This window comes from Stylophora pistillata, chromosome 5 (genome assembly GCF_964205215.1).
Source record: "Stylophora pistillata chromosome 5, jaStyPist1.2, whole genome shotgun sequence".
Lineage (NCBI taxonomy): Eukaryota > Metazoa > Cnidaria > Anthozoa > Scleractinia > Pocilloporidae > Stylophora > Stylophora pistillata.
In genome coordinates, this window is record NC_142523.1 from 17057483 (window position 1) to 17077482 (window position 20000).

General features: G+C 37.2%; 3 protein-coding genes and 1 pseudogene across 4 annotated transcripts in view; 1 reads left to right on the forward strand and 3 right to left on the reverse strand.

Moving 5' to 3' along the window:
• LOC148730576 (uncharacterized) overlaps positions 1-20000 on the forward strand; it is a 116805-nt gene that overhangs the window by 3441 nt on the left and 93364 nt on the right. The window lies entirely within an intron of this gene.
• On the reverse strand, positions 2367-16566 carry LOC148730578 (uncharacterized). The gene is made up of 3 exons (XM_088762087.1): positions 16453-16566; positions 4383-4407; positions 2367-4041 (listed from the first exon to the last, which is right to left on the reverse strand). The coding sequence occupies exons 2-3, from the start codon at positions 4402-4404 to the stop codon at positions 2957-2959; spliced, it is 1107 nt and encodes a 368-aa protein (XP_088618213.1). The 5' UTR covers positions 4405-4407; positions 16453-16566; the 3' UTR covers positions 2367-2956.
• On the reverse strand, positions 4448-10035 carry LOC111325086 (uncharacterized; annotated as a pseudogene). Its single transcript, XR_016002066.1, has 2 exons — positions 9792-10035; positions 4448-9431 (listed from the first exon to the last, which is right to left on the reverse strand). The product of XR_016002066.1 is annotated as an uncharacterized LOC111325086 (transcript).
• On the reverse strand, positions 10353-16445 carry LOC148730579 (uncharacterized). The gene is made up of 2 exons (XM_088762080.1): positions 12718-16445; positions 10353-12559 (listed from the first exon to the last, which is right to left on the reverse strand). The coding sequence occupies exons 1-2, from the start codon at positions 13255-13257 to the stop codon at positions 10568-10570; spliced, it is 2532 nt and encodes an 843-aa protein (XP_088618206.1). The 5' UTR covers positions 13258-16445; the 3' UTR covers positions 10353-10567.

The following is a 20000-nucleotide window of genomic DNA, read 5'->3' on the forward strand; positions in this document are numbered from 1 at the left end:
TGAGTAGAGTGAGAGGCCTCATGAAAAGCCTGTTAAGAAGACGTTACTTGTTAGGTGCATTGCTAGCTTCTCTGTCAGATATTTTCCAATCTTTCAGAGAGTGATATTAAGTACTGGTAGGCTACATACAGTGCATGTACCTTGATCTAATATTAAAAAAACGATAAAAAAAAGGTTCACCTACCAACTCATATTTTTCATCTAAGGGTTGAAATTTCATCAGCTCTAAGGGTTGTCTGGTGTATGATGTTTAGACAACAAAAGTGATTAAAAAGAGACAGAAAAAACTAAAAGGATCGTAGTGAAAGACTTTACCATGAAAGGAGGCTTCCTTGCTAACAGGGACAAACCTCTTTCTGTCAGTTGCTTAATTTAACCTGAGGAGATGTAAGATATGTCTAAAGAAATAATAATACATGTAAAGTTTAGTCATTTGCTAGCTATTACACTTTAACTATATGTGAGCTATTTGAAGACATTAAAATAAAAACATTTATATGGGCCTTTATACTAAAAATAAAAAAAAATGTGTATATATATATATATATACTTACATAGTAATAATGGTAAGTTGAAAAGGTTCAAAATGAGTTATGTTACAGTTCTGTTTTGAGATCTCCTATTGGAATGTTAAAAAACTAAAACTAAAAGACCCCAAGTTACTGCATATTTAATAGATATTTTCTATCATGTGGGCATGCAGTTGCCAGCTTGTTTCTTCTGTTCAGTGAACATAGATGCAGTGTCTGTATAATGAAGTACTTCTTGGTTAAACAAAGATGACATTTCTTTGAGATGTTAGTGTACGTATCGGCATAGGCAATTATTTTACAGGATGCTGTGTATTCCATGCCGGCGTCCTTCAGGGACCAGATATGATTTTTCCTCCAGATTCAGCATACACAAGTAGCTTATATTCAACATGTTTCTGTTGAAGATTTTCCTCAATTGGTGTTTGCTTTTGTAGCACTTATTCACTATGTCCCGGAACTTTCTTCCCACATATGTGGCAATGTTCTTGCTAAAGTGGGGATTGAATCATGTGATATTTCAATGGCTGGCTTTCTTTTCCTGTTGTTGGATGGTCTGCTGCTTTGCTGTTCTCTGCCTTCAGCTTGGAACTTCAGTTAAAGTCGTAGCGGCTGTTTTCAGGGGCTAGTTGGTAAACTGGTGCTGCTTTATCGAAGGCCTCCTTGTTTGATGAGTCTTGTCAATTGCCAGTGATATGTTCTTTATAATTGATGGGCGGTGATTGCTCTCATGGTGTAGATATTGGGGTGTATTGCCTTGTTTTGTGTATGGTTCATAGGTGCCCTCCGATATGTCTAGCATGATGTCAAGAAAATCAACAATTTTTCACTGGCCTCTATTGTTATCTTCTATCTGTTTTCAGAGCAAACTTTGCAGGTGTGCTTCCTGATTTGATCAATCTGTTTTGGTTTTTCGTAGAAGGCACCTTGGCCATCATCCCTGTAGAGTCCCACTTGTTCTTTGATCTCTTCTAGTAATTGATACAGAAGATATAATCCTACCATTGAACACGCTTCAGCACTAAGCAGTTCAACAGAGAGCAACAAAGTATATTTTAGGGTATCCTGATGCCCTTATTACCTAGAAAGAAAGGCTTATTAAACTGAACCTATTGCCAGTGTCATATTGGCATGAAATCAGAGATTTGAGTTTTTTTCTTTAAGGCCATAAATGGCACATATAACATAGATATTACAGGGTTTATTCAGCCCAAAGTAATAGTTAGATCCACTTGTAATAGTTGTTCCTTAGATTATCAGCCTTTAAAATGTATAACGTCTCTTTTTCAATGTAGCTATTTCAACTGTTAAGTTATGGAATTCTTTGCCTTTGTCATTAAGAACTTTACCTAGTGTTATTGCTTTCAAAGGATCATTAATTAAACATTACAAAAAAGCTCTTATCAAAACGTTCGATCAGGACAATGTTTTTACTTGGAAGTTCTTGTGTCCTGAATGCTTTGCCACCAGGAATTTAATTGGTTTCTGCCAGTGTTGCTTCTAATTACTTATAACTACTAGATATAGCTATCGCTAAGTGCCAACGAGCAACCAATGAAAAGAAATACTCATTGGTAATGTTAAAAAATGGAGTCATGTTTTGTGGGTGTAAATTTTAGTAGTGAAGTATTCCAACCAACGTGAAATGTTTTAAATTTTGAGGTGAATATGGTGAAAACGAAAATAAGTTTCTTGATTTTACATTATTGCAATGTACAAAAGTTTGTGCTGCAATGATAGCCAAGTGTGTTTTCTTCCCTTTCTAAAAATTATGTGTAAAACTGAATAATATAAGGTAATACAGAACAAAAATGAACCCACAATAACAACTCTTAATTGTATATGAACTGTAACAAAATATTTCTGAATCACTAAATAAATTTTTTCTTCACAGTCATTCAACTGGGATAGCACAACTATTAAGTTTGGGATGCATGGGCCAGTCTGAGATAACACATGCTACATCAGTATTAAACAATAATTTTAATTTTCCAACATCGTTCGAGACAGTCACACAATGTTATTGGACTGTTCACACAGAGTGAACTAATCAGAGTTTACTTCTGGACGTTTAAAGGAAAGAACTTTGTATTGTTCATTGTTTGGACATTGTTGACCAAACAAATATTTTCTTCGAGACAATATAAGATAAACTTCAACGTCATTAATTTTATCCTTAATTAAGGGATGTATAGAGCGAAATCTCTAACACATGAATCTAAACTGTAACAAAATATTTTTCATTCACTGCTATAACGTTCTTCAAAGTCAAACACCTGGGAAAGCAGATGCACATCTTTTAGCTTTGGGATGCATGGGCCAGTCCGAGACTACACATGTTACATCAGTATTAAACAACAATTTTAACTTTCCAACGTCCTCCGAGACAATCACACAAGGGTATTGGACTGTTCACAGACAATGTGCTAATCAGAGTGTACTTCTGGACGTTTAAAGGAGAGAATCTTTGTAATGTTTGTTGTTTGGACATTGTATACCAAACAAATGTCTTCCAGAGACATAAGATAAACTTCAATGTCATCGATTTTATCCTTTAGGGATAAGGTTGATCCTGCCAGCAGGGTTTCTAGTTGCTCAGTGAAAGCCTGGATCCACATCTCTTTGCTGTTGTCACCTTCTGATTCAGTGATAGAAATTTTTGCTGAAGCCTGCAGTTTGATATCTCTTGATCTTTGACGTGTACCACAGTTTTCACACTTCAGTGTGGTGCAAGTGAATGATTCAACATCATTTAAGCGTTTTTTGCACACTTTGCAGGAACAAAAGATGTTTAGCTTTGACACCAAATTGAATTCTGAAGCAGTTACTTCCTTTTCTGGACTTTTGAGCATATCTGGTCCAGTCAGGGTTTGCACTGTTTGTGTTGTAAGGTTTGCTGTTGTGTTTGGCGATGTACTTAGATACGTCGACCCTTGGAAATTCTTTACTGTCAGGTTGGTGAAGCAGTATGATTTACCCGTTGTCAAGGTATGGACAAGGGGTTCCCAAATGTGAATCATTGATGACCCAGTGTTGTCCTCCAACACGCAATCTTCCTTCACATGGGCTGTTGCTCCAGTGGATCTGAGAACAACAGCCTTGAGGTCTTCTTTTCCCATAGTGAGGGAACCACTGACATTGACTTTTTGGTTTGGGTGCAAACCTTTTACATTCGACACAGTAACTGACTTTGCAGCACTTGATTCACCTGCACTTTCAAGCTTTGGCTGCTCGGTGTAACAAAATGATACATCTGACAAGCCTGCTTTATGTACGGCAGATTGTTGATTGAAAATACATTCATTGTCGTCTTTTACAATAATGTTCTTGAGCTGTACTGGGCTCTTGGTTTCCTCAAAATGTTTTAAGGAATCATGGACATAGAGATTAAATCCTACCAAACGTTTCACTTTAGTGGGTGAAGTTTGAAGCTGAAATTCATACCACTGATGCTTTGACTTAAGGGACTTCTTAATTGGACTGAGGTTGTGAATAAACCCATGGTCGTTTGCTGCAAGTAAACAATTAAGATGGTTAGAATATGCATAAGAGAATTATGTTTGATTGGCATGGTAATGTCAAATAATTTGGGGGGTTGGATATTTCAAGAAAATGACACATTGCAGGTAAAGCTTGAAATATAAAGGAGTCAGCATGTACTCATTATTATGAGTGAACAACAATAACCAAGAACAAAATTGCCTCTACCTTTCACAGATACAGTAGTCAGGTGCTAGGGGCTGAGTTGCTGCAAAATAACAGGGACACCAGTTGTCCCTGTTTAGTCTTAGACTACTTAAAGGGGCATGAATTCTGTATTTATAAGATAAAATAATTATATTCAGTACTTACAATAAGTCCTTTTGCTTGCCATCGTCTGCAACAAAAAATGTTTTACAAATTAAAAATACATCACACATAGATACATATTTTATTGACTTTCCTCCAGAGGCTTTTCAAAGACAATAATTAAATCAAGTCAAACAAAGAAAAACAGGGGAACACAATAATTGGTATTTGGATGTCTTGTTTAGCTTTTGGAGAACATGCTTACTGTATTAAGTCAAAGTTACTCATGATGACCATTTTTAGAAGCATTTAGAGATAAAGAATCAAGTCTCTTTTCTTCAATTAACCTATATTTCAAAAAATTTGATTTTTTGTAAGCTTGCAACCTTTCAAATGTCATTGGCTCAATTATGAGATCTTGGAGTCTTTTTACTCTACTAAGAGCCACATATGTCATACCAGGTGAATTCTCTGAAGGGCCGAGATCTATCCATGCTTTTTTAAGAGTCAGACCTTGGCTTTTGTGAATAGTCATAGCCCATGCTAGCTTTAAAGGAAGTTGTTGTCTTTCACATGTGTGACCTATGTTTTGTGAAATTTGGGTTATTGGACAAATTGGAACGCATCTTGGAACACTTGCAGTTAAAGAAGGTCCATTATATTGTTCATCAAACTGTACAAGAACACAAATAGGCAGGGCTGGAGGAGTTTGCCCATCAGCATATACAAAATCTAATACAGTTCCTAGTGCACCATTACAAAGACCAACTTCTGTCCACATGTTCATAGTGAGCATAACTCTAGCACCTTTAGCTAAATATATGACAGGTTCTAATCCTCCCATTTCATCAGAGCTAAGTGTTTGAGCACCACCAGAATGACGGGCTTTGATTGTTGCTATTGGCTGGTTTAGATTTTTTAATTTGATCAAGTTCATTTCTGCAACTTTTGCCTTCAGATAGGATAGCCTTACAGATGATGTTAGGAATTCTTCAATATTTGTTACATTTTCAGGAGTTCTAGATAACAATGTCTGCCAATCTGCCAAAGTGGATTCTCCATTTCGTGCTCTAATGAGGAGATCTCTAAAGCAGCTGTGGGCATTAGTTTTGCCATCAACTCTATGATTCACTGACAATGTGACGACTTGTTTGAACTCTTTATATATGAGGTGACCCTGAATCTGTTTTTCTGATTTTGGCAAAGAATGGAAAAGTGGTTTATCACCAACTGGGGATAACTGTGCTATATCACCGACCAGAATAACAGAAAGACCACCAAAAGCTTGATCAGCTAAACCTGTAGCTTGCCTGCATCTACAATCTATCCACCCAAATAAGCTCTGGCCAACAAATGAATATTCGTCTATAATCAAATACTGAATGTTTTGTAAATTAGTTTGAAGTTGTTGCAAAGCTATTCCTTTCAATTCGAAGAGTCTTTTTGAACCAATTGGTAGTTTGAGGAAAGAATGCAGTGTTACACCCTTGACATTAAAAGAGGCCTTTCCAGTATATGCTAGTACTTGACATTTTTCCTTAAGAACATTTCTTACAGCATCAATAACATAGCTTTTTCCTGAACCTGCAATTCCTTTAACAAGTAGATGCAAAGGCAGTTCATTACTGCTGTTGAAGTGATTTAGAATGATATGGTATGCCAACAATTGATCGCTACTAAAACTTGAAATATCTATTACTCTTGATGATATGTGCCAACTTGGTTCATTTTTATTTTTCTGAGTATTTAACCAAGAAGTAACAGAAAGTATATCAACATCGTCAAAATGTTCACTAACATTGTGCCAATATCCTTCAGGAGCTAACGTCGAGTTATATTCAGTATCTGTGCTCAACTCCTGTAAATTCAGTTCTGACATAAACATCCACTCTTCCTTTTCTTCCTCTATAATTTCCATGTTTTCATTTTCATTTTCCAGATTAATGGCTGCTTTTAAGCTGCTCAATTGCAATTCCCAGTCAGGAACACTGTTCTTCCCACAATCACTACACAAAAAGTTCATCCAACATGCTTTATAAGTTTCATCACACTGTTCAAGATTGTCCCATGCATTGTCTGCTACATGTTGCCAAGGTTTATATTTTAGCAGTTGATATTTACAGAACAGCCCATACTGCTGATTTTGAGGATTTGAAGAAAATTTGGGATAAGTTTTAACTATTACAGGTTGCTTCCTTTTCTCCAGTTTTGAGTTTTTGCTTACAAATGTGGAGGTAAATTGCAAAAAATTATATGTCAGTATGTCTGGAAATGTCTTAATAAACTTCTCTCGTTCAGCATAAATATCCAACATGGATGGGATTGTACAAAAATCCTTATTTTTGGACACCTGTACTCTTCGTGAACCATCAAGAGATGTATTTATTACTTCATGTGTTGCACTTACACATTTGAGTGAGAGTAAATGATGCATAACTTCTTGGATTGAATAATCTCGTTGTCCGACACTTTTGATCATAATTTGCTTCAAAATGTTATGAATGTCACTTTCGTCCGATGCTTTACTAATTACATTGGTGAATGCATTATTTAGAACTGAAGAAGCTTTTTCTCCTTTTGATGTGTATTTCACAAGATATTCCAAACATGCCACATAATCTATAATAATTTGAATATCACAATTTGCCCTCCATCCTTGGAGCTGCAGTGGTTGGTGACGATTTAATCTTGAATCATTTCGCTTAGTAACAATGGTTGCTCTATACTTGGTTTGGCCTGATTTAGTGTTTATTGGTTCAAAATCTATTCTTGTCTTTGGGCAATTTTCAAAAGGAAATTTGAATCTACAGGCTAATTCATTTTTGCTAGTTTCCCTTAGACAATACTTAGTACTGCACATTGTATGTCTCTCAACAGAGTTTAATAAATTCACATAGTCTTCCTCTTTTTGTTTGCCATTCAAAGACAGATACTGGGTTTGACATGGATGAGAATCTGGTTTGGACCACCCTTCTTCTGGGGAACATGGATTCCAAGTTGTTAGTATAAAGTCAACATACTGACAAACAACAGACTCTGCTTGTATACCTTGATTTATCTTAGTCTCCAGTTCTAATATTTCTTCTTCTGACAAATTTCCTTTGTTCTCATTGATATGCTTTGATGCTAAAAAACCTTGCAATGCAATTTCTGTCAGTTCGCAAAGTCCTGGATCATTTTTCAATTTTGCAACTCCATGACAATGAATTGAACCTCTCTGAACTGCATACTCGTATCTGTACCAATGCCAAGAAGCCCCTAATGACTCTTTTAACCAAAACTTGACAAAACGATCTGTTCGCTCAGTAAAAAACCAATCCAAGATATGTGGATTTTGAAGAACATTTTGCTGCCTGATTGCTGGTTGAAGTGTTTCAGAGTGAGGGTCACAAAAGAGTTCATGAAATTCAGGCCAATGGTACTCAGCACAAGATAAAGTAAAAAATATAGTAGGCGGTCCTACTTGAGCAATGGTTGCTCGCAAATCCTCTTTAGCTTTGTGCCAATAGCTATTGCTACCAGTAACATTTTTAGCATAATGCATAAGTTTTGACATTAAAGTAGAATACGTATTTGTTTGAAGCATTTGTTGAAGTTGTTCTACAGTTAACTTAGCTTCACCAGGGTTTTGCTTTAAAAAAATATTTCCCTGACTAAGGAGTCTGTGCCTCTGAATCATGTTGAATGCCCAATAAGCAAACCGTGGGTGACTTGCAAACCTATAAGCCCATTTACCATTATTATATTCAGCAAATTTAATCAAATGTTTTATTTTATCTCCAAGGGTCACATCACGCATTGTAGCACTGTTAGTAGGATCTCCTTTACCATCTGGGAACAAAGTAGGAAATGCCATAGTAGCTAAATATTCAATTTTAAACTCATTGAGAGGACTTGAATTCCTATTAGGCCAATTGATTTTACTGTTTTGTAATAACTCATCTTTTATCAGCTGCTTCTGTGGCTTTAGTTGTACAGGGTTAAGAATTGTGCTACTCAATTCTGTGTCTTCATTGAAAGGTATTTCATCAAGAGGACCTCTGTCTGGATCAATTTCATCATCTTTACTGTTCTCAGTACAATAAATTTTACGCAGCTCAGTGGGAATGCCATCAGAAGGCAAGAAAGCCAACAATTCATAATCAATAGTGATATCCTTATATACAGGGTTATGTTGAACTAACCAGTGCAGAGCACAGCTGACCTTTTCACGTCTCACAGTGAGATCTTTATAAGTATTATCTTTGCCTTTGACTGACACAACTATTACTGGCATTTCACTTAGGTTTCTTGGCAATGAATTGGCTAACTCTTGGATATCTTGAGAGAAGTTAATACAATGACCTTTATATGCTTTTTGTCCACCTGGTTTTGTATAAACAGAAATTACTGGGAAAACACGAGCTATTAACATTTCCTCTAATTGCGTTAAACCTTGCAATTCATTTGGGACTTGTGAAGGAATCATTCCATTCTGAGATGAAAATTTTTTCACTCCATTCTTGTCACGTGAACATCTTGAACACATATAAGGAGATCTCTTTTTGCCTTTTGATGATAATGGCCATGCCTCATGGCAAACTTCACACATATAAATTTTGAATTTAAGTGAATTATGAAAGTCTTCCATGTTTTTGATAGCCCACTTCTGTACATGAATTGGTCCAGTGTTTATACTGTCAAATTGAGATAAATATGCTTCTTTGTCAACATTATGCAGTGGTTTATCTACTTTTTACCATGCTGTAAATTTTCCTACTGGTTTAATTACATCAAATGTATTGTCTTCCTTTTTCTGTCTAGAGTTCCACTTTTGCACATTTTGTTTTATCAATCGTGCTTGCTTCTCCTCCCCTGTCTCATAATCCTTTATTTTCCTTCTGTATGCCCTCATATATTCTTTTTGCTTTTTTTGTCTAGAAAGTTTTTCACTCTCTGTCTCTTTGGCTTTTTTAGCAATTTTGTAATTCTTCAAATGTGGATTTACTACATTTAAGTTCAGCTTTCTTTTTCTATCTATCAATTTGTCAGTATTTGTTTCTGGTCTTTGTCGTTTTCTGGGTGTGCAAACTTCTTTCCCAAAATCATCACAGGCTTGGCGTTCTTTATCCTCTAATTTTGAATAAGAATGGTCTGGCATTAATGTACAGGAATCAATGCCTTGATGTATATTAATAATGTTATCAACAGAGCTTTCATAAACAGCAAAATACCATCCATTGGCGTAAACATTCAAAATATCTTGAAATGTAGCATATTGCTGAACTGCACTACAGAGATCATCATAATAAAACCAATAACGACCATTGTTTATAGCAATAGTGAAATGGTGGCTTGCACACCGCACAACAGCTTTTAATAAGTAAAATGTACCTAAGAGTTCCATACTTGCTGGTAGAACAGTTTGACCAAAAGAAATTGATGATAATTCAATGTGTAAAAATTTTGGCATGGTAACAAAATGTTGCAAACCTGAAATATCACCAGAATGCCTTTGACATGCATCACAAAAAAGTGGTCTGCTATTAGGCAAAGCAGCTTCTGAAACACAGTTTTCAAATTCAGTGGGCAGAATATTTGGACAAGTAATATACAAGACAATAGTGCTAGTAGTTTTCAATATTTGATTGTTACACAGGGTGCAGCAAGTCTGATTACATTGTTGAATAAGAAATAATGATTTCAAATCACTGGTTAAATCCCCAAATGCTTGCATGGTAAATATGTCACTAAAAACAGCATTTGCAGTCACAGGGTGTCCAGCGGCATGGTTGCCCAAAAAAATAGGAAAATAGGAATTTCAGGATTGAGAAAATAGGAAAAATAGGAAACTTTGCACTAAAAAATAGGAGAAAAATAGGAAAATCAATAGTACTTTCGTCAACAAAGGTAGCCTCCCCACACGCCAGCTGCTATCCCCGATTCACCACTTTAGTCGATCAACAGCAGTGAACATAAATAGGACAAAACGAGTTTTTTGGTTTGAATTTTTAATCTTCCTGATATCCCTCACTGAGATAAATCTATCAAAAAATCTGTACAACATAACTTTATTTACTTTGATTTCCCTAATTTTAAAGTAACAACTGAACTGCTTCACCTTCACTTTTGTTCAGAAACAAAGTTGGCTTTTCATTATGTTTATAACTTCAACATTAATCCAGCAGATGATTGCTAACACAAGAACATTTTAGTCTTTACTGAGCTGGCAGAGCACCTGCGTAGAGGTGTAAAATGACAGTTTACATTTACTTTGACTTTCTTTTCTTTAATGGTACAGCAGAAACATCCGCTGGTAGAGCTTTCTCCAGCAACTTCTGATTGTTTATGTTAACCTCCTTTTGCTTCTCCCTTACTGCTTCAAGCTTCCTCTTTGCCTTTGCCTGATTCGATTTGGCCGTTTCAATCATGAGACATGCAACTTTTGCACCTTGTGAATCAACCTTGGAACCTGAAGATAGAGCAGCCTGCAACTTACATGTGCCCTCTGACAGTAGCTCATTAGCCGTTTGCATTTCATCCATTGCCTCCTGCTCCTTCTTGTCTAGCCTCTCTCCTTTATCTCTCAACGATCTTGTCTCTTTTCTTAACTTCTCCTGGTCTCTTTTCCTTCGTTCTTCCTCTTCAGCTTTCAATTTCTCATCCACCTCCTTTCTCTTCTTCTCGGCTTCTTCTTCATCCAGCCGCTGTCTATGATGCATGTGCGCAGATCGCACAGCAGTTAGAAGACCATCTGTCAGGGCAAATTTTTCCGGTCTCAGGTTTTCAGGATCATAAAACTTCAAAGCATCTTTCACAGATCTAAGGCCAACAATGGTCCTCTCTCCAAGAAGTGTCCTTTCTTGCGTCACAATGCGGGCATTCACTGACAGACTTCGTTCTGACTCAGCATTTGTTTGCGCAAGAATAAGACCTGATTTTACTACTTTTGGAAGAGCAACATATCGAGGCTTGGTCCCATTAAGAGACTTGAGATTGAATACTTCTTGCCAAAAATGGTCAACGCGTTTCTCTTTGTGTAACTGCTCAACATCTTCATCGACAGCATAAACTCGCCACTCATCTTGAACAATGCTGACATCCAACTGAGGCTGCAATTTTTTAGCCAGTAGTGCAATTGCCTTCACACTACTTGCCTTTTCTCTCTTGACAGGATTGAGACATCCTAATGCTTTTAAGAGAGTGTTCTGAAGAGGGAGATGAGACTGTAGATATGTAAGGGATGTGCTATAAAATGTGCGGATGCCAAGATATACAGACTTTCTACGATCTGGCTTGATTTGGGCTAAAGCCTTCTTGGTCGCCTCTCCAATTGCAATATCAGCATCGAGCAGCTGACTGTTTGCACTGCAGTCAATACTGACTAGATCACTACCAAACTTCTTCTCATACGCATCTTTCTTTAGGAATCTACCCATAAGCTTGCGCAAGAACTCAGACATTTTATCATATAAAAGGTGAACCTGTGGGCAGCTGTTCTGAAAAATGGTGAGGAAATCTTCAAAAACAGGTGAAACATTACCCACAAATTCCAACTGTGCCTTTGTTTTCTTTCCTTCTTCGTCATTTAACATTGCCGATACCCTCTTGTAAGCAACACTCTTAGGAGCTGTTTTGGGATCCTTTCCCAGATCCTTCACAAAGCTGCAGATGCAATCCCACTGCTCCAAAATTCTTCGCACAGAAGGGCCCAGACTAAGCCATCTCACCTCGGTATGCTTTTGGAAATTGTGCATCTCCACACCCATTGCAGATTGTAAAGTGTGATAGTCTTCTCGTCTAGCTGCACTGTACTTGAAAAGGGAGTGAATGTCCACACAAAGCTGTTCAATGTCTTTCCCATATTCCTCTAAACCCCTGCCAAAAGCATTATGGACGTTATGAAGAACACAACTTCCTAAGTCAATAAAACCACTAAAGTCTGGGTTGTCATTTTTGATTGCTCCTTCCAACTTTCTAACAATGGTTTTATTGACATTAGGGCCATCTCTTACCAAAGTGCACAGCTTCGTTATTGGAAGGTCATCTTTCAACATTGTTTGGAAGATACGGTTAGCCACCTTTTCACCCTCTGCATGACCAAAAAATAAAGAGGTATAGAAGTTTATCCAGACTTCATTATGAGTCGGGGACCAGTAACGAAAGGTAAGATCCATCTGTTTCTTGACCTGCGTGGTGGAGGTTTCGTCAAAGTGTAAACAAAAAGGCAGTTCTGACTTCTTTACATCATCAACAATTATCTGGTGATAGAAACACAAACACTTATAGTAAGTTACCTTTTTTTATTCATACACCAAATTAAAAGATGAAATACTGACATAAACTTTCATTGATATCAAGAATCACACATAAATATGCACTCATAATTTGCGTATTCAAATTGCACTTTATATAATACCTGTGTGCAGTGAGGGCCCAAGCCTTCCCCAATAACATAGGATGCACGGCTTCTACCCATTGAAAAACTTGAAGCAATCTTGCTGTCAGGAAACATCGCTTTAAATGTGTTGCCAAGATTGTCAACTGAGCGAAAGCTAAAGTTACATGACGCCAACTTTGCTAACCAAATCACCTCTGCTTGCAAGCTGGCATTTTTGTAATTGATAATGGACAGCTGTCCAGACGAACTTCTCCTGTGCTCTGGCAGATCACAACGGTTTGAGATGCCTGCACTTGGTTGACTCTGCAGTACAAACAACTTTCCTTGAGACTCATCCCTTGCAGGTTTAACAGCCTGAACATGCTTTGCTTTCCTCGCATGTTGCAATATCTGCGCTTTTCCAGAGTTGTCACAAAGAAACTCACTATCACAAAACCTACAGTAAGCATGGTAGTCATCTACTCCTTTACGACACCAAGAACTCAATCTTTGACCATTGGAATCGACGGCAGAAAGCCATGCATTGCTAAACTTTGTTCTACCGCCAGGCATTTTCATACACCGTATTCACAAATGGCGGACACGCGGGAAAAAACTGGTGCCTAGTCATGAAAGCGAGGCGGAGGATAAACAAAAATTGCAAATAAAGACTTTCAGAGAACTTGCAGATGTTTAAGCACGGATTCCACCTAAAATAGCTTTGTACGAACTCCGTTTTAAATACAATTACGTGGGATGCCTTCTGCTTTTAATGTTTAGTGGTGATTTGCTGTTCGCAATCAAAAAGGACGCGTATATCTTCAAGGAAACAGGATGATTTTGTAGGTTTGTGAAGCATCAGAAGCTCGACAAGTGGACGATGGCTGGAGAAAAGCGGCAAACATGTTTGCCCAAACTTCACATTGAAACCGAGTACAAAAGCCAGCTCACCGCAATTCGGTGAACAGAAATATAAACAAATCTTGGTGGCAAGAAAAAAAGAAACAAGCGAGAGATATATGGCCTACTCGTTAACGCAAGAGACGTCTGCCGCTGAACAATTCAAGTCTAGCCGATGGAAAAAAGGAAGACAGGAAAGAAGAGGTGACCGAGGTTTCAATGAAGTCATGTTTGATTTTTGTTTGCCAAGACGTAATTCTCTGGTCTTCATCGATGAAGGACATCAATAAGGACATCAATTAGAGCTAATTTTTTAGTATAAATGCAAGAGCGATCGGGTGGAGTACGCTCAAGATTTCAACTTGTTACTTGGCAGCCTCGGTAAGCCGGCCACATAATTTCAGCGAGTAATTTTGCATCTCTTATCTTTGGCTGTCAAGAGTTTTAACTTTATGTTCCATAATATTTTAAAGTTGAAGAATAGATAAATAAATAAAATGATGGTCTTCTTCAAGTTAAACGGATCCAGACTAGAATTTAATTATTCGGAACAGAAGCTTGCCGTGTTCAGTCCTGACACAAACATTGCCCTAAAAGTTTAAATAACTTAGTAAAATGTAAGCTTTATTCCACTTTTTTACCAAGAGCTCTCTGAGATAATGCCCTAGAGGAGACTAGGTAAATAGCAAGCCATAAGATTCACACACTACAGCTTCTAAGTTTGATAAAATTATTTTTAATTATTTCGCAATGACAAAGAATGCATGATCATGAGATTTTTGCTAAGCTGTGCTAACGTACCTCTAACAATTCACCCCAAACGGACGGAATTAATATGATCCAAAGAAAGTTGCAAATAAAGGTATACATATATACATAGATATGTATACAATGACACTGACATGAATGAATAAGCCTCGTGAATGAATCTTTCACCCGCTCTCGACTTGACCTGTTTTGTGTAATGACAGAGGTCCATTCCGTTGACAAGTAGGCCATATATCTGTCGCTTATCTCTCTTTTTCTCGCCACCAATATATGTTTTTATTTCTGTTTCACAGAATTGTAGTGATCTGGCTTTCGTAGAACAAATGTGGCTATTACTTTAACTAATATTAGAACATCAGAGTCAACGTACTATGTGCTTTATGATCTCACTATAAAACACATTCAACTATAATTCCACTTTCAATTTTATTACAAATTTTGGCTTTACTGGCTAAAAAATAGGAAAAATAGGAGGTTCTGGTTAAAAAATAGGAGAAAATAGGAATGGGCCCAAAAAATAGGAAAAAATAGGAAAAAATAGGAACTGGACACCCTGCAGTCATTGAAGAAAATGATGGGCAACGACCTCTGATCAGTGACCATATAGGCTCTCGCACAACATCAACAGCACCAACAATTGCCCTTTGATTGCACGCCTCAGAGATAACTTGAAAAAAATCATTGCATGTAATGTTTTGAAGATGATTGCGAAAAACAAAATAACATAGCTCAAGAAAGCAATCAACTGCACAAGAAAACTTCCCTACGTTGGTCAAACAATAATTACGAAAGTGATCTCTTACATTTGATCCTTCACACATGTATGTAGAATTACTATCAGTGCTATTACATATTGCATTGCGTTTTTCTTCCAACACTTCTGAATTTATGTTCCCATTCACAATGTGTGCCTCCTTGTTTGAAATAACGAAGGGATTAAAACTACCATTAGAAGGATAAGCTATTCGCCTTGACAAGTATCTCCCCCTAAATCTGAAATAGATCATGCTGCATTTTGGGCACACACTCCCCAATTCTAACAGATTATTGTGGGCAGTACGATTGGGAAAGAGTAGCAACATAAACAATAGCCACATCATTTTCAAACTTTTGTGCGGTTTATTGCTCTAGGTGTACCTTGTATTTTAGTGGGCAAAAAGTCTGTGCTTCAAAAATTCGTGATACGCTTGATATTAATAACAGTCGAAAGAATTGATCGAGCTGACAGTTGATTATTGCAGCTTGCTCGCTCTCCAATGCACTTCCGCCGCGTTAGGTTTCCTTTGAATTTAACTCAAGCTTAAGTTAAGTTGAATCTCAGTTGCTTCGATTGTTTTCAGCTTGTTTGTGGGGTGACAAAGTTGGTTCAGTGGCCAATGACGAGTGCACTCTTTCGTGGCTAGCTCGCCGCTAGTTTGCTACAACTTTAATTGCTTTCTGCTCGCTATTAATGGTGACAAAGTTGCCTCACTGGCCACTAGTTTGCTAAAACTATCGTTTGTTTTGTTTGAATACAGTTTCAAGCGGTTTCTCAGTTTCTTTGATTGCTTTATGCCTGCTGGCGTTGTCTAACTGCTCGCTATTAATGGTGACAAAGTTGCCTCACTGGCCACTAGTTTGCTAAAACTATCGTTTGTTTTGTTTGAATACAGTTTCAAGCGGTTTCTCAGTTTCTTTGATTGCTTTATGCCTGCTGGCGTTGTCTAGATTTGGCACCCTTGCCGACTTTGGCACTCTCACGTGTGGCTCGTTCGCCGCCGCTAGTTTGCTACAACTTTGATTGCTTTCTGCTCGCTAATGGTGTCAAAGTTGGCTTACTGGCCGCTAGTTTGCTACGATTATCGTTTGTTTGAGCTTTGTTTTGTTTAATTCGGTGGTTTCTCAGTTTCTTTGATTGCTCTATGCCTGCTGGCGTTGTCTACATTTGGCACGCTTGCCGACTTTGACACACTCGTCAACTTGGCACACTGGCCGACTTTGGCACACTGGCCGGTTACTGAGCTTGCTAACTCGATAATTATACCACAAAGGCACTTAACTTAAGTGCACTCACGCAGAATTGGAAATAAAACTTACAAAGGTAGGTGAAAAATACAATTTTCTTACCTCAAACTTGCTCGCTCCTCCGCTCGATAAATGACAAAGCTGCTAAGCGTCCACGATAAGCACCATGTGGACTTGACGTCACGATCTTTGCGCGCTACCATTGGTCCGTTGCAAAACAAAGCCTATTCACATTACGCCATTGGAATCTCAGGAATCTTACCTTACAGACATCTTACAATCACTCGAGATTTTTTCCGCCTGTACAATACTCTCGCACGGCTCTATAATGCTGCCGCCTCGCCAGCCTCGCGTCTTCGCTCGGCTGGCTCGTTGGCAATTACACTTACGCATATTTTATATATTTTATGAATTTGCATATTTTATATAGATATTTTTAAGACATATTAAATTAGTCTTGTATTACCAATTTTTTTTTTCCTTTGGACTTTCACCTAGTTGGAGCTTGCTCTGTTGTGATTGTTCCTCACTGAGCTTTTTGCTTTTCGCTTTTCGTTTTGCTATTGAGCTTATTTATCCTTTTTATTTTTTTTTATTTTTTAACTCAGTGGAAGTTTAATAAGTTTAAATAAAATAAAAAACTATTAAATGATCCCATTGTTACGTTGAATGAGTTCTGAGAATTCTTTTTTGTCCACAGGGTGTTATCATTGAACAATATTGATTTTTTTTGTGTGTGAGAGAGTTAATTTTGCAATCCTCTTGAGAGATGCTACAAACTCCAAAGCCTTTTCCAACAGTTGGCATGAAATAGAGGGTTAAAATTGACACTGTTGAATGAACAATGATTTTTGTTTGGGATGCCCCTGAACAAGTCCCGAGTGGCCCTTGTGTTTCTCCATAGCAGGTCTTCTGTCTTGCACTCAACCAGGTGTTGATGTTGTTCAGGTTTTGTTTACTGAATTTTCCTATTTCCAAATTTGGAGTGAGGTGCGATATTTCACTATATACAATATATACTACACTGACAAATAGTGTAAATGTACAAAATATACTGTATATACTGTAAATATATACAGAGTATACCTTAACTGTAAATTCTGTATATTGTGCAAGCATATACGTATACACTATATACAAAATTTATCATGTCTATTACATAAAGTGTATATTCTGTATAAAGTGTCTATTGTATAAAGTGTAAACAGAGTATAGAAAACTGGAGGAGGGAGTGTATATTGTATATTTATACACTTTAGACACATGTCTATTGTATAAAGTGTATATTCTGTATAAAGTGTATACAGAGTATAGAAGTGAACTGTAGGAGGGAGTTTATATTGTGTATTTATTAAAAACTGGTTCATTGGATAATGCAATTCAAGACTTTTTATTGGCTTAGCCATTATGGTATATGTGCCAATATACCATAATCTACAAATATGGTAAGCGTACGCGTCAGCTTAAAATCAAAAGGAAGCTAAAAAATCCGGTTTCTTCTTACAAAATAACAATTTCTTGGGGGCGTTTTTAATAAAACAATTATTCCACTAGTGCCTGTTGGATATGAGATGATTATAGCCAACGAGGCGCGTAGTGCCGAGTTGGCTATCTATCATCTCATATCCAACGCGCGCTCGTGGAATAATTGTTAAATAGTGTATATTGTTGTATATTTATACACTTTAGACAGATGTCTATTGTATAAATAATAATAATAATAACACTTATATAGCGCTTATTCGCATGCGTTCTAAGCGCTTTACATCCATTGTACTACAGTATGACTTAGAAATATAAAAACAAAAGATTAAGTTATCTAATTTAGACTAAAAGCGCATTTAAAAAGGTGTGTTTTCAGTTTAGATTTAAAAATATCTAAACTGGGCGAAGACTTGATTTCTAAAGGTTAGGAGTTCCATAAAAAGGGACCAGCTACTGTAAAAGATCTAAAACCATAAGACTTAAGGTTCCATTTGTTTTCTTTTAAAAGAAATGCAGAAGACGAACGAAGCTTTCTATTTGGTACATAACGTTGGATCATTTCATCAATGTAGACAGGGGCAAGGCCGTTTAGAGATTTAAATGTCAAAAGAAGAATTTTGAATTGAATGCGTTCTTAAACAGGGAGCCAGTGCAGATCCATCAGGATGTGGTCGTGTTTCCGTATTCCAGTAACAAGGCGCGCAGCGGCATTTTGAACATACTGAAGCTTTTGTAGAAGATATTTAGGCAAGCCATACGCTAGGGAGTTGCAGTAGTCCAGCTTTGAATTAACAAAAACATGAACCAGAGTTTCAGTAGTCTTCAGAGAGATAAATCTCCTAATTCGTGCAATGTTCCTTAAGGAGGCTCGAAAGGGTTTTCAACAATTAACAGCAATCGCCAATCAGTAAAAGATATCAGGACTGTCAAACTTATCATCAGGATAATAACTCGACATATGCATAACACTATGTTAGGGCAATCTTTTAAGGGGGTTCGTCAGGCATTATCTGTTGCCATGGCAACAGTACAGTAGTGCTAAAAGACCCTCTAAAACTCAGTTTTTGAAAGATATCTCAAAAACCAAGTCGGTGACCTAGTTTTTTTTTTCAAATTTCTTAAACGTCATCACATTCTCTACCTGTATACGTGATATAAAAAAAAACTACCTAGTAGAACTTGAATTATTTAGGAAAATGCTGTTTTAAAATGTAACAAAATTTCCACTAGATAAATTTTTTTTTAATTTTATTCAGGAATGCGTAATGATGTAAATAATTTGTATACAAAAAATCAGGGTAGGTCACCGAACTAATTTTCGAGATATTAGTTCATCAACTTAACAAGGTTTATTTCCGGTTTTTGCAATTCTAGCTTACACTTTTATATCCGGTCACGCGTTTTTAAGTATACCGCTGACTCACAGGCTCATTTTCGCGAGGACGAGTTCGTGTCCGCGCGATTAATCGATGGATGCCCTCAGAGCGGAAAAAATCGTTCATCCTGAAGATGGATTCCCATTGTTTTGTAGTTTTACACCTTCCTGAAAAAAGAAGTCATCATTTGAGACTCAGACTGCTTACAGTTACGACAGTTGGAAATGAACTCCGGAGAGAATTCTCTAGCGGAATTCGATATATGATCACAAGTTGATTTTGCAGATGGCGCCAATGCCAGTACTCCATTGAGGCCGGTAATCTTGAGTTTCTCGTACACAGATTGTAGCGTAACATGAGACAAATCAGCATCTGCCAGCTTCTGGACCATGTTTGTTGAAAGATGAAGCTTTCCATCGAACGTCTGGATGGTATCTTGTCGTTGTTCCGAGAAGATGGCTTGATCGAAGGCCTCACTCAGCGATGCACATGCATTTACCATGATTGACCGATATAATTATTGCTTATGTGCAATTTGAAGTGGAGGAGTGAAAATAATTTCTAGTGAAAAGAATTGGCATTAACGTCTTCCAGATTGTCACGAGCGTCAAACTCAGTGGAAATTAGGGTTTCGTATACGTCAGTAATTTGTTGGTTGTCGCAGATTTCGCGAATTTCTTTAATTTTCGAGGTACTAGAAGTATGAACAAGACTTGGCTTAATTTTTCTTTTTTTTTCTCTTTGCCACTGCCATAACCGTGAACTTTCATTATTCCGTTTTAAATGGAA

Excerpts from the sequence above, each read along its gene's own strand:
- LOC148730578 (XM_088762087.1), bottom strand. The coding sequence starts at position 4,404 with ATGGCAAGCAAAAGGACTTATT. Across the intron at positions 4,042-4,382 it reads GGCAAGCAAAAGGACTTATT|CAAACGACCATGGGTTTATT; the intron begins GTAAGTACTGAA and ends GTTTACTTGCAG.
- LOC148730579 (XM_088762080.1), bottom strand. The coding sequence starts at position 13,257 with ATGAAAATGCCTGGCGGTAGAACAAAGTTTAGCAATGCATGGCTTTCT. Across the intron at positions 12,560-12,717 it reads TGGGCCCTCACTGCACACAG|ATAATTGTTGATGATGTAAA; the intron begins GTATTATATAAA and ends TTCTATCACCAG.